Genomic DNA, 14,143 nt, shown 5'->3' on the forward strand with positions numbered 1-14,143 from the left:
GTGCAATGGCGCGATCTCGGCTCACTGCAACCTCCGCCTCCCAGGTTCAAGTGATTCTCCTGTCTCAGCCTCCCGAGAGTAGCTGGGACTACAGGCACATGCAACCACGCCCAGCTAATTTTTGTATTTTTAGTAAAGATAGGGTTTCACCATGTTGGCCAGGATGGTCTCGATCTCTTGACCTTGTGATCTGCCTGCCTCGGCCTCCCAAAGTGCTGGGATTACGGGATTACAGGCGTGAGCCACCATGCCTGTCCACCCTCCTATAAATTTTATTGAATAACTGATTGTGGTAATCATTTCACTATGTATATGTACATCATATCACATTATATACCTTAAATATACACAATTTTTATCAATTATGCCTCAAATAAGCTAGGGAAAAAAACCAATGGTTATCAGCTCTGGCTAAGCATTAGAATAATCTAAGGAGCTTTTTAAAAAAGCAAGCTGGTTGCAGTTCATCACAACTATAATCCCAGCACTTTGGGAGGCCAAGGTAGATGGCTTGAGGCCAAGAGTTTAAGTCTATCCTGGGAAACAAAACAAGACCCTGTCTTTACTTAAAAACAAATTGGCAGCTGGGCACGGTAGCTCACGTGAGGCTATAATCCCAGCACTTTGGGAGGCTGAGGCAGGTGGATCACCTGAGGTTCAGGAGTTTGAGACCAGCCATGGCCAACATGGTGAAACCCCATCTCTACTAAAAATTAAAAAATTAGCCAGGTGTGGTGGCGCACACCTGTAATCTCAGTTACTTGGGAGGCTGAGGCAGGAGAATCGCTTGAACCCGGGAGGCAGAGGTTGCAGTGATCTGAGATTGCACCATTGCACTCCAGCCTGGGCGACAAGCATGAAACTCCATCTCAAAATAATACATAAACTGGCAAAGTGCAATGGCTCACGCTTGTAATCCCAATGCTTTCAGAGACTGAGATGGGCGGACAGCTTGAACCTAAGAGTTCCAGACCAGCACAGACAACATGGCAAAACCCTATCTCTACCAAAAATAAAAAATTAGCTGGGATTAGTGGCATGCACCTGTAGTCTCAGCTACTCGGGAGGGTGAGGTGAGAGGATCCCTTGAGCCTCAAGAGGAAAAGGCTACAGTGAGCCATGATCATGCCATTGTACTCCAGCCTGGGCAACAGAGCAAGACCCTATTTCAAATAATTACATTAAAATAAAGTACATTGATATAGGTCCTGCACTCCCACCCCACTCCAACTGGTTTGGATTTTTATATCGCTTTAATGCCCTCCAGATGGTTGAGAACCCTTGGTATAAGCATAAATAACCATCACCTCCAGAAATGTATGTTTCCCCCAAGGAAAACAGCCTTTCACATTTCTATACATTTTGGTTTAGCTCATAATCTCAACTTAGTTCCAACCAGTTTTATAATATTACCTGGACTTTTGTGTAGACAAAATGATCATTAATAGTAATAATAGCTGCTGTCAGGTAACAACTAATTGGGGCCAGTGTTGCAGAGGTGGTAAAGGAACTTACCAAGACAGGTAAACAAAGGCAGATAGTATAAAAATACATTCCAAGGATGCAACAGGCAGGTCACTAAGAGAGGAGCTGACTGCAAGGAGACAACTGCTTGCTAGGGATTTTACAGAATGGTGCTTATGCTGGAGAGGGCTACATGCAGTATTTGATAATGCCAAGGTTGCACTGAGCTAACTTGCATTTTTCTCTATCAGCCAAGGTTCTGGTGATAAGTTGGGCATAGGAAGATCGTGAGTTACTTGCACAGGAGGACTATATGTCCTGGATCATGAAGAAAAGCAGACTTAGAGCTTACCTTTTTCTTTTCATTCTCCCCTACTGTCAGCCTGACTCCTTTTCCCTTATTAGGACTCCACAGCTACCAGTGTTTATTTTTTTCCAGGTGCAATGCAAAGGTCTTAAAACTATGACACAGGCTGGGCATGGTGGCTTACGCCTGTAATCCCAGCACTGTCAGAGGCTGAGGTGGGCAGATCACCTGAGGTCAGGAGTTTGAGACCAACCTGGCCAACATGGGGAAACCCTGTCTCTACTAAAAATACAAAAATTATCTGGACGTGGTGGCACGCACGTGGAGTCCCAGCTACTCAGGAGGCTAAGGCAGGAGAATCACTTGAACCCGGGAGGTGGAGGTTGCAGTGAGCCGAGATCACGCCATTGCACTCCAGCCTGGTGACAGGGCAAGACTCCATCTCAAAAAACAAAAAAAAAACTATGATACAATTTAAACTTCATAACAACCCTATGGATCTATGGATACTAGTACTAATGCATTTTGTGGTTGCAGAAACAAGTTTAGGGATGTTAAATTTGTCTGAGCCTTCATATCTGGAATGTGCTGAAGAAAAGTTTCAATCCAGATGTTTGGCTTCCAAGTTCCTATACAAAACTCCTTATTTTACTGTTGTCTCTCATTAAATAAAGTAGAAAATTGCTAACAGCTTTAAAACAGCAAATTCTTGGGGCCAGGCACAGTGGCTCACACCTGTAATCCTAGCACTCTTGGAAGCCGAGGCAGGTGGATTACCTGAAGTCAGGAGTTTGAGCCCAGCCTGGCCAACATGGTGAAACCCCGTCTCTACTAAAAATACAAAAAATTAGTAGGGCGTGGTGGCGGGCGTCTATTATTCCAGCTACTCAGGAGGCTGAGGGAGGAGAATTGCTTGAACCCAGGAGGCAGAAGTTGCAGTGAGCTGAGATCGTGCCATTGCACTCCAGCCTGGGTGACAAGAGCAAAACTCCCTCTAAAAAAAAAAAAATTAGGCCAGGCACGGTGGCTCACGCCTGTAATCCCAGCACTTTAGGAGGCTGAGGCATGCAGATCACTTGAGGTCAGGAGTTTGAGACCAGCCTGGCCAACATGGTGAAACCTCGTCTCTACTAAAAATACAAAAATTAGTGGGGGTGGTGGCATGCGCCTGTTGTCCCAACTACTTGGGAGGCTGAGATGGGAGAATCACTTGAACCCACAAGGTGGAGGTTGCAGTGAGCCAAGATCACGCCACTGCTCTCCATCCTGGGCGACTCTGTATACAAAATAAAAATCTGTAATCTCAGCACTTTGGGAGGCCGAGGTAGACAGATCATGCGGTCAGAAGATCTAGACCAGCCTGGCCAATATGGTGAAACCCCGTCTCTACTAAGATACAAAAAATCAGCCGGGCAATGTGGTGCGCGCCTGTAGTCCCAGTTACTCAGGAGGCTGGGGCAGGGGAATCGCTTGAACCTGGGAGGCAAAGACTGCAGTGAGCCAAGATCATGCCACTGCACTCCAGCCTGGCAACACAGCGAAACTCTCTCAAAAACAAATTAATTAAAATTAAAATTTAAAAATTGGGCCGGGCATGGTGGCTCACGCCTGCAATCCCAGCGCTTTGGGAGGCCAAAGCGGGTGCATCACCTGAGGTCAGGAGTTTGAGACCAGCCTGACCAATATGGCAAAACCCTGTCTATACTAAAAATAAAAAAATTAGCCAGGCTTGGTGGTGGACACCTGTTATCTCAACTACTCAGGAGGCTGAAGCAGGAGAGTCGCCTGAACCTGGAGGGCAGAAGCTGCAGTAAGTCGAGATTGCACCACTGCACTCCGGCCCGGGCGACTGGGTGACTGAGCGAGATACCGTCTCAAAAAAAAAAAAAATTAAAAAGCCAGGCATGGTGGCACACACCACTGTAGTCCTAGCTACACGGTAAGCTGAGGCAAGAGGATGGCTTTAGCCCAGGAGTTTGAGGCTGCAGTGAGCTATGAACATGCCACGTTACCCCAACCTGGATGAGAGAGCAAGACACTTAAAAATAAAATTCGAAATAATAATTTTAAAAGGGAATCAAATGCAATTCTACGTGTAAAGTGCTTGGTGACTGACACATGGAGTTCAGTTAAGTATTAGATATTTTTAGTGGGAACTGAGCTGCTGCGGATATAAAAATAAATACCACTCGCATTCCTTAGTTTAGAGGGGAGACGGATGTCAACAAGATGCCAAGTGCCAGGAAGCGGCTGGGCAGGAGCGGTCACGCCTGCACTGCGTCTGCATTGCGCCTTGATGAAAGAATAAAAGACTTCCATCATGTGATGCAGTAATCATTCCAGCCAGTGCAAAGGAAAACAGGGAGGTGATGCTCCAAGTGGCGGGCTCCACAGGTAGAAGAGACGGGAGAGGGGGCAGTGTTATAAAGTAAGGGTAAATTAATTAAAGCAGGTTGACGATAGTAGTGATACAAAACTGGTAAGGTTCCTGTATTCCATCTCAACAATTTTAGGCTTTTTCCTTGTAGGCAGTGGAATATCTCGTGTTTTTTCCCAGCTAATAAGCGAGAAAATATGAGACATCTATTTGGACTGTAAGAAATTACAAAAGCATAAGACCCACTGCCCTATTTAATGTTCAATACTATACCCAAAGTAAGCCACGATAATCAGGGCGAAACTTGGGGAAGGGCCCGGAAAACAGCACACCTTTCTTTTTTTACTTTTTTTGAGACAGTCTCACTCTGTCGCCCAGGGTGGGGTGCAGTGGCGCGATATCGGCTCACTGCAACCTCTGCCGCCGGGTTCAAGCGATTCGCCTGCCTCAGTCTCCCGATTAGCTAGGATTACAGGCGCCTGCCACCGCGCCCGGCTACTCTTTTTGTATTTTTATTACAGACAGGGTTTCACCATCTTAGACAAGCTGGTCTTGAACTCCTGACCTCCTGATCCACCGGCCTCGGCCTCCCAAAGTGTTGGCATTACAGGCGTGAGCGCGCTCGGCCCGGAAGCACACCTTTCTAGAAGACAAACAACATGGAACGCTCGACCAAGAATAGCCACAAGATGGAGGACAAGAGGGTAAAGAAAAGGCTCCGGGAAAGCGCATGGGTGGAACCCGACGGAAGTGGGGAAGTCATTCTAATTCAGGCCCTACCCCACTATTGGCTGGACATTCACCCTTTTTCCTTTTCCATTGGCCACGGGTCCGTTCTCTGGGTCAAAACAGCCAATCACCTAGCGCCGTGGGTAGGCCCGCCCTTTCTCCCGGTGACGAGGAGCCAGAAGAACCGAAGGGCCCGAGGCGCTTGCGCAAGCGCGCGCTTGGCCGGTTGAAAGCGGATCCGGGCTGGAGGCGGTGTCGCGGTGCATGAATATTGATTACGCGTCGCAGTGCCCAGCGCCCAGCGCCCGCCCCTCTCGGCCGCCCGACGCTCGCTGCTCGCGCTCGAGCTCGCGATGGGGAAGAAGTCCCGAGCGGTACCCGGCCGCAGGCCCATCCTGCAGCTCTCTCCGCCGGGTCCTCGGGGCAGCACGCCGGGCCGGGACCCGGAGCCGGAACCCGACACCGAGCCGGACTCAACGGCTGCGGTCCCTAGCCAGCCCGCCCCGGCGGCGGCGACGACCACCACCACCGCAGTGACTGCCGCCGCGGCCTCGGACGACTCGCCTTCAGAAGGCAAGGGTGCGCGGGGGGACCCGAACTCGAGCTCAGGGCTTGCGGCCTAGGCTCCTCAGGGCGCCTGGCCAGACCCAGCGAGGGAGGCGGGCGAGGTCGGCTTCTGAGGCCTGCCTGCTGCGGGACTGCAGGCGGGGCGGTCCTGGGCTCCGGGCCGCAGAAGGGCCAGGCCGTGTTCTGCGCCCTCGGCCCGGGCCAAGCCCGAGGCGCCATCTCTGGTGCGGGGCTTGCCCCAGGAACGTTTGAAATACAACCGAGGTTCGGGCACCCTGAGTCTCCCAAACTCCCCGGGTCGGTTTTGGGTAATGCAGAGAGTGGATGTGAGGATGAGTTTCCGCGTGCGCGGCCTGTGACTGTGAACCAGGCCTTTCCACACGTCATCTGCCTCCTTTCGGTTTTGTCAAAACGGGGATAGAGACGTTTAGAAAAAGCTTTTTAATATTCCAGTCAGTAAGCATGCCTACACTAGCAAAACTCTTGGAGAAATGGAGCTGGTGGGTTTCTAAGTATTTGTGTGGTTCTCACCCGAGTGGTGCTTGGATTTAAAGTGACTGCGGGGCTAGGCGCGGGAGGAGCCGCTACCGTTTCGGATGTTCAGAGATCACGCTGGGTCGTTAATTGGAAAAAATCCGCCAATAGCAGTGTTTGGTGTGTCTTGTAAAGGTCCTATCATAGCCTGGAAAATACTTACTGTTTTTGTATGTATTTGTAGGTATTGCAGGTGTAACTTTTTAAGAGTTTTGTTTTGTGTTTTCGAGACAAGGTTTCAATCTGTCGCCCAGGCTGGAGTGCAGTGGCGCGATCTTGGGCTCACTGCAACCTCCACCTCTCGGGTTCAAGCGGTCTTCCCACCTTAGCTTCCTGGGTAGCTGGGACTACAGGATCCTGCCGCCATGCCCGACTAATTTTTGTATTTTCAGTAAAGACGGAGTTTCTTCATGTTGCCTGGGCTGGTCTCGAACTCCAGGGCTCAAGCGATCAGTACAGGCGAGAGCCACTTCGCCTGGCCATGAAGCTGTATTAATAATGTTTATTTACCGTGATCAGAGCCTTCCCTTGCTGTTGAAGTTTGTAGGCAGATGAAAGACTCCAGGGCACGGTGGCTCATGCCTGTAATCCCAGCACTTTGGGAGGCCGAGGTAGGCAGATCACTTGAGGTCAGGAGTTTGACCAGCATGGGCGACAAGAGCGAAACTCCATCTCATAAAACAAAAAAAAAAGATTCCAGCTCTGTGTGTTTATCATCTCCCAATTATTTGGGTCAGCAAAATGTCCTTTTTTTTTTTTTTGAGATGAAGTCTCCCTCTGTGGCCCAGGCTGCAGTAACCTCTCCCTCCTGGATTGAAGCGATCCTCCTGCCTCAGCCTCTGGAGTAGCTGGGATTACAGGCGAGTGCCACCACGCCCAGCTACTTTTTATTTATTTTTTATTTTTTTTGTATTTTTAGTAGAGATGGGGTTTCACCATGGTGGCCAGACTGGTCTTGAGCCCCTGACCTCAAGTGACACCCCCCTGCACCCGTCTTGGCCTCCCAAAGTGCTGGGATTACAGGTGCGAGCGCAGCCGAAATGCACTTTTTTTAAATTGATGGAACTTAGAGCTGAAAGGTTAAATGAACGATTGATTTGTCACCTCTAGTGTTTTCTCTGGAATCTGACTACAGTTTTCTTTTTTTTTTTTTTTTTTCTAATCCAGATGTGATTTGTCACTTCTAGTGTTTTCTCTGGTCTGGAATCTGACTATAGTTTTCTTTTTTTTTTTTTTTTCTAATCCAGATGAACAGGAAGCGGTGCAGGAGGTTCCTAGAGTTGTTCAGAATCCTCCAAAACCAGTCATGACCACTAGACCCACAGCTGTTAAAGCAACAGGTATGATTTTGTTTTGTTTTTTACATTTTTTCTCGCACGTCCTTCATTAAAGTCAAGTTGGGTTTGTACATAGAATGTTTTGTTGAATGCTTTACAGTTGCTAATGTTATTTCTCCCAAAAATATGATTTAAGATTTTTTTGTTTGTGAGAGAATGTTGATGTATATACACTTTGACTAGTGGAAAATTTGTTGTTTTTCTTTACCCAAAACCTTTTTTTACTATTTTTTTCCCTGATGCTGTTTTATAACTAGTTTTCTGGTCCTCCCACTAGCTTGGTGTTCATTAGGCATGCCAACTCCTATTTCTTTTCTAACACTCTGGCTTGATTGGTTACCTAACAAACATTGGTGGACCTGGAAATCGAGCTTATTAAATATTTTGAAGTACAAACGAATGTGGTAGTTGCAACAGTAGTTTTGTATACAAACCTGGGTTCAATTCATCACTTTGGCATTCACAGTTAGACTTTGGGACAATTACTAATTGGATTGAACCTCATTAATCTGTAAAATGGATCTTTTATCTCTGAGATAGTTACAGATGTGACATAGTAAGTGCCAAGAATGTTAATTTTCTCCACTCTGTGTATCTTGGAAGAGTAAAATGTGTTTTAATATTAAATACTCTATAATTGGTAGTAATTTCTTTTCAGTTCAGAATACTTTTTGTACTATTTGATGCTTAAAATGATAGATGCTTATTCCTCTCTCCTACCATTTGCCACCTAAAAAAAAGCAAACAAACAAAACACCTCAGTGTGGGTTAGTTAGAAAGCTAAAATTTGAATGTGAGAGAAATTTCAGAACTACATTACACCATTTTGTATTTGCAAACTGCATGTTATTTCATTTGAGACTTAACATATTTAAAATATGTAGAATTTAGCCAGGAGCTGTGGCTCACGCCTGTAATCACAGCACTTTGGTAGTCTGAGACAGGCGGATCATCTGAGTTAAGGAGTTCGAGACCAGCCTGGCCAACATGGTGAAACCCTATCTCTACTAAAAACATAAAAATTAGCTGGGCATGGTGGCGCACACCTATAATCACAACTACTCAGGAGGCGGAGGTTGCAGTGAACTGAGGTTTTGCCACTGCACTCCAGCCTGGGCGACAGAGTAAGATCCTGTCTCAAATAAATACATAAAATATAAATTTAAATGTTTCTAGGAGAAACTTCCTTGATTACTCCTGTGGTTTGAATGTCCTCTCATGATGTCAACACCTTCCATTAGGCCCCTACCTCCCAACACTGTTGCACTGGGGATTTAATTTCCAAAACATCCTTTTTAGGGGCACATTCAAGCCATAAGAGGTATATACCTAAGAAATAATTTACTGCCTGATATAGGTAGTTGATACACAAATTGTGTGGCATCATCTCTTAAAGGTAAGTAAGAATGTTGAGGTTTGAGGGGTCAATACCTCTCTCAAAAAAAGACGGCTAAAAATTATGGCTCTGGGCCGGGCGCAGTGGCTCACACCTATAATCCCAGCACTTTGGTAGGCCGAGGCGGGTGGATCACGAGGTCAGGAGATCGAGACCATCCTGGCTAACATGGTGAAACTCAGTGTCTACTAAAAATACAAAAAAATAGCTGGGCATGGTGGCAGGTGCCTGTAGTCCCAGCTACTCGGGAGGCTGAGGCAGGAGAATGGTGTGAACCTGGGAGGTGGAGCTTGCAGTGAGCTGAGATCACACCACTGCACTCCAGCCTGGGCGACAGAGCAAGACTTCATCTCAAAAAGAAAAAAAAAAACTATGGCTCTGAAGAATGACCATGCTTTCTCAGGCTTTAAGTAGCAACAAGTCTTTTTTTTGTTTGAGTTTGAGTTTAAGTGCAGTGGCGGGATCTTGGCTCACTGCAACCTCTGCCTCCCGGGTTGATTTATCCTACGTCACCCTCCTGAGTAGCTGGGATTACTGGCTAATTTTTGTATTTTTAGTAGACAGGGTTTTGCCATGTTGGCCAGGCTGGTCTTGAACTCCTGACCTCAAGTGATCCACCTACCTTGGACTCCCAAAGTGCGGTGATCACAGGTCTGAGCCACCATGCCTAGCCTGCAACACATCTTAATCTTAATAGTAGTCAAGGACTTGTTCTTACAACTCCAGAATTTAAGTGATTTTTTTCCTCCTTGGCCTTCCAAAGTGCTGGGATTACAGGCATGAGCCCTTGTGCCCAGCCCAGGAGCTTAGTTTTTAACACCCCCCAAAATGGAGTTTTTAAAGAAATGAAATTCTTGCCAGGCATGGTGGCTCACGCCTGTAATCCCAGTGCTTTGGGAGGCTGAGTTAGGAGGATCACTTGAAGCCTAGAGTTCAAGACCAGCCTAGGCAGCAGAGAGACCCTCATCTCTTTTTTTTTTCTTTTTTTTTTTTTTTTTTTGAGTCAGAGTCTCTGTTGCCTAGGCTGGAGTGCAGTGGCGTGATCTCAGCTCACTGCAGCCTCTGTCTCCTGGGTTCCGGCAATTGTCCTTCTTCATCCTTCCAAGTAGCTGGGATTACAGGCCCACACCACCATGCCCAGCTAATTTTCGTATTTTCAGTAGAGACAGCGTTCGCCATGTTGGCCAGGTTGGTCTGGAACTCCAGACGTCAAGTAATCTACCTGCCTCAGCCTCCCAAAGTGCTGGGATTATAGGCATGAGCCATCGCGCCTGGCCGAGACCCCCATCTCTACAAAAAAAATTAAAAATGAGCTGGACGTGCTGATCACCTGTGGTCCTAGCTACTTGGGAGACTGAGGCAGGAGGATCGCTTGAGCCCAGGAGTTCAAGGCGGCAGTGAGCTATATGATCATGCCACTACAATCCAGCCTAGGTGACAGAATGAGACCCTGTGTCAAAAATATATATATAAAAAATAGGCGGGGCACGGCGGCTCAGGCCTGTAATCCCAGCACTTTGGGAGGCTAAGGCAGGCAGATCACAAGGCCAAGAGATCGAGACCATCCTGGCCAACATGGTGAAACCCCATCTCTACTAAAAATACAAAAATTAGCTGGGTGTGGTGGGGCGCACCTGTAGCTCCAGCTACTCAGAAGACTGAGGTGGGAGAATCACTTGAACCCGGGAGGTGGAGGTTGCAGTGAGCCAAGATCGTGCCACTGCACTCCAGCCTGGTGACAGAGCAAAACTCCATCTCAAAGAAAAAACACCAAGGCCGGGTGCAGTGGTTCACGCATGTAATCCTGCACTTTGGGCGGCCAAGGTGGGCGGATGACAAGGTCAGGAGTTCAAGACCAGCTTGGCCAACATAGTGAAACCCCATCTCTACTAAAAATACAAAAATTAGCTGGGTATGGTGGCACGCACCTGTAGTCCCAGCTACTTGTGAGGCTGAGGTGGGAGAATCGCTTGGACCCGGGAGGCGGAGGTTGCAGTGAGCTAGACCACGCCATTGCACCCCAGCCTGGGTGACAGAGTAAGATTCCATCTCAAAAAAGAAAAAAACGGCTAGGCGCTGTGACTCACGCCTGTAATCCCTGCACTTTGGGAGGCTGATGCTGGTGGATCACCTGAGGTCTGGAGTTCAAGACCAGCCTGACCAACATGGAGAAACCCCGTCTCTACTAAAAATATAAAACTAGCTGGGAATGGTGGCACATGCCTGTAATCCCAGCTACTCAGGACGCTGAGGCAGGAAAATCACTTGAACCCAGGAGGCAGAGGTTGCAGTGAGCCAAGATTGCGCCACTGCACTCCAACCTGGGCAACAAGTGAAACTTTGTCTCAAAAAAAAAAAAAATTAAATTCTTGGAGTTCTTTAGTACCTGCTCATAGGTCAGAGGCACCTGGCCAGCTTTGTTGTTTTTAATAAATTTTTTTCTCTTTATATAGACATCGTCTCACTCTATTGCCCAGGCTGGTCTCAAGGAGGCTCAAGTGATCCTCCTTACTTGGCCTCCCAAAATGCTAGGATTATAGATGTCAGCCATCACGACCATCCTGTTGTTTTTATTTCTAAGATTTTTCTCTCTCTCTTTTTTTTTTTTTAACTTTGAGATGGAGTCTTGCTCTGTTGCCCAGGCTGGAGTGCAGTGGCATGATCTTGGCTCACTGCAACCTCCGTCGCCTAAGTTAGAGCGATTCTCCTGCTTCAGCCTCGCTAGTAGCTGGGATTACTGGCACGTGCCACCATGCCCAGCTAATTTTTGTTTGTATTTTTAGTAGAGACAGGGTTTCAGCATCTTGGCCAGGCTGGTCTTGACCTCCTGACCTCGTGATCCGCTCGTCTCAGCCTCCCAAAGTACTGGGATTAGAGCGGTGAGCGACTGCGCCCGCCTCTAAGATTTTTCTAAGATAAAGCAATTTTACCTGATAATGTGAACGTTTATTTTCAGTGTTATTCTAACTTCATGCCTGTTAGCAGTATTTACTCTGTATTTTCTGAGGTTTAATTAAATTTTGTGTGTATTTTTTACTTGCTTTTATTCCTTTAGCATTACTTTTAATCCCTTTAGTAATATTTCATGTGATTCTATAATAGTCTGATTTATCACAAAATGGTAATAAATCAGGTATGTCCTATAATTTGCTTTGCCAGTCCACTATTTGCGAGCATTTGAGTGTTTACGGATTTTAGTTGTTTAAAGCAAGCCACCAGAAGCTTTGAGCAAAGTTTTTTTGGAGTTATGTCTTGGTATTTTAGCCTCAAAGATGAGACTGTATTAAAAAACTTGAGTTTTGTAGCTCTTGGAACCTGTTACCAAATGTCACTTAAGATATGTGGGATCTAGGCGGCCACTGTGGCTACCGCCTGTAATCCCAACACTATGGGAGGCTGAGGGAGGTGGCTCACCTGAGGTCAAGGGTTCGAGACCAGCCTGGCAACATGGTGAAACCCTGTCTCTACTGAAAATACAAAAGGCTGGGCGTGATGGCTCACGCCTGTAATCCCAGCACTTTGGGAGCCTGAAGCAGGTGAATCACCTGAGGTCAGGAGTTCTAGACCAGCCTGGCCAACATGGTGAAATCCCGTCTCTATTAAAAATACAAAAAAATTAGCTGGGGTTGGTGGTGCACGCCTGTAATTCCAACTGCTCGGGATCCTGAGGCAGGAAAATGGCTTGAACCTGGGAGGCAGAGGTTGCAGTGAGCCGAGGTCGCACTGCTGCGCTCCAGCCTGGGCAACAGTGAGACTCCATCTCCAAAAAAAAAACCAAAAACCAAAAAAATACAAAAATTACATTGGCACACACCTGTAATCCCAGCTACTTGGTAGGCTGAGGCAGGAGAATTGCTTGAACCCAGGAAACAGAGGCTGCAGTGAGTCAAGATTGTGCGACTGCATTTCATCCTGGGCGACAGAGCAAGACTGTCTCAAAAAAAAAAAAAAGTTTGATCAACTTATGATGTCTCTCTGAATTTCTTACAAACACTAGGCTTAATAATTTTCATTTTCTTGGCTAATTTATTATGTTTTTAGGAGTGTAGAAGAAGTTTTATGTCCATAGGTGAAAAGCTGTTAGGTGAAGAAAGGGAATAGGCAGAACCTATTTTGCCTGTGGACCTGGGGAACTACCTCTTGTTGGGGAATTTTGTGATGAAAATACCATGCAGCTTGCCTGATTGAAACTTTTTACCAAAAGTGATTATATCTATGATTGTCATTAGAAGTGTTTTTATTTTTAATTAATTTATTTTGAGATAGAGTTTTGTTCTTGTTCCCCAGGTTGGAGTGCAGTGGCACAGCCTCGGCTCACTGTAACCTCCGCCTCCTGCGTTCAAGTGATTCTCCTGCCTCAGCCTCCCGAGCAGCTGGAATTACAGGCATGCACCACCAACCCCAGCTAATTTTTTTGAATTTTTGGTAGAGACAGTTACCGTGTTGGCCAAGCTGCTCTGGCACTCCTGACCTCAGGTCATCCGCCCGCCTTGGCGTTCCAGAGTGCTAGGATTACAGGCATGAGCCACCATGCCCAGCCAGTATTTTTATTTAAAAATATAATTTCCCACCCTCCTTTCCAGAATCCATCAGTACTGAATACTAAAGTGCAGCATTTTTTCATACAGAAGTTTCTCCTTTGGTAGTTCTGCTCTTACAAAGCTGAATACCTTTTGTTCAGAACATCAAGAAAATTGGGCCGGGCGTGGTGGCTCACGCCTGTAATTTCAGCACTTTCGGAGGCCAAGGCAGGCCGATCACTTGAAGTTAGGAGTGTGAGAGCAGCTTGGCCAACATGGTGAAACCCCATCTCTAAAAAATACAAAAAAATTTGCCAGGTATGGTGGCGCACGCCTGCAATCCCAGCTACTCAGGAGGCCGAGGCTGGAGAATTGCTTGAATCTGGGAGGCGGAGGTTGCAGTGAGTCAAGATTGCACCATTGCACTCCAGCCCTGGGAAAGAAGAGCGAAACTCCATATCAAAAAAAAAAAAAAAAAGCCAGGTGCAGGGCTCACGCCTGTAATCCCAACACCGTGGGAGGCCGAGGAGGGCAGATCACTTGAGGTCAGGAGTTTGAGACCAGCCTGGCCAACATAGTGAAACCCCATGTCTACTAAAAGTACAAAAATTAGCCAGCTGTGGTGGCATGTGCCTGTTAATCCTAGCTACTCGGGAGGCTGAGGCAAGAGAATTGCCTGAACCTGGGAGGCGGAGGTTGCACTAAGCTGAGATTGTGCCACTGTACTCCATCCTGGGTGACAGTATGAGACTCTATCTCAAAAAAAAAAAAAAAAAAAAACCACGGGCGGGTGCGGTGGCTCACACCTGTAATCTCAGCACTTTGGGAGGCCGAGGCGGGTGGATCAGGAGGTCAGGAGATCAAGACCATCCTGGCTGATACGGTGAAACCCCATCTCTACTAAAAATGCAA

General features: G+C 47.0%; 1 protein-coding gene across 2 annotated transcripts in view; it reads left to right on the plus strand.

Moving 5' to 3' along the window:
• The first annotated feature begins 5,054 nt into the window (after nucleotides 1-5,054).
• Nucleotides 5,055-14,143, plus strand: part of FNBP4 (formin binding protein 4) — a 53,223-nt gene continuing 44,134 nt past the window's right edge. The window contains exons 1-2 of one of the 2 annotated variants that reach the window (XM_025356718.1): nucleotides 5,055-5,456; nucleotides 7,226-7,318. In XM_025356718.1, coding sequence (XP_025212503.1) covers nucleotides 5,231-5,456; nucleotides 7,226-7,318 — 319 coding nt within the window. In that variant the 5' untranslated portion in view covers nucleotides 5,055-5,230. The remainder of the gene's footprint in view (nucleotides 5,457-7,225; nucleotides 7,319-14,143) is intronic. The other variant, XM_025356719.1, reaches the window with a different exon arrangement.

This window comes from Theropithecus gelada, chromosome 14, assembly GCF_003255815.1.
Source record: "Theropithecus gelada isolate Dixy chromosome 14, Tgel_1.0, whole genome shotgun sequence".
NCBI classification, from domain to species: Eukaryota; Metazoa; Chordata; class Mammalia; order Primates; family Cercopithecidae; genus Theropithecus; species Theropithecus gelada.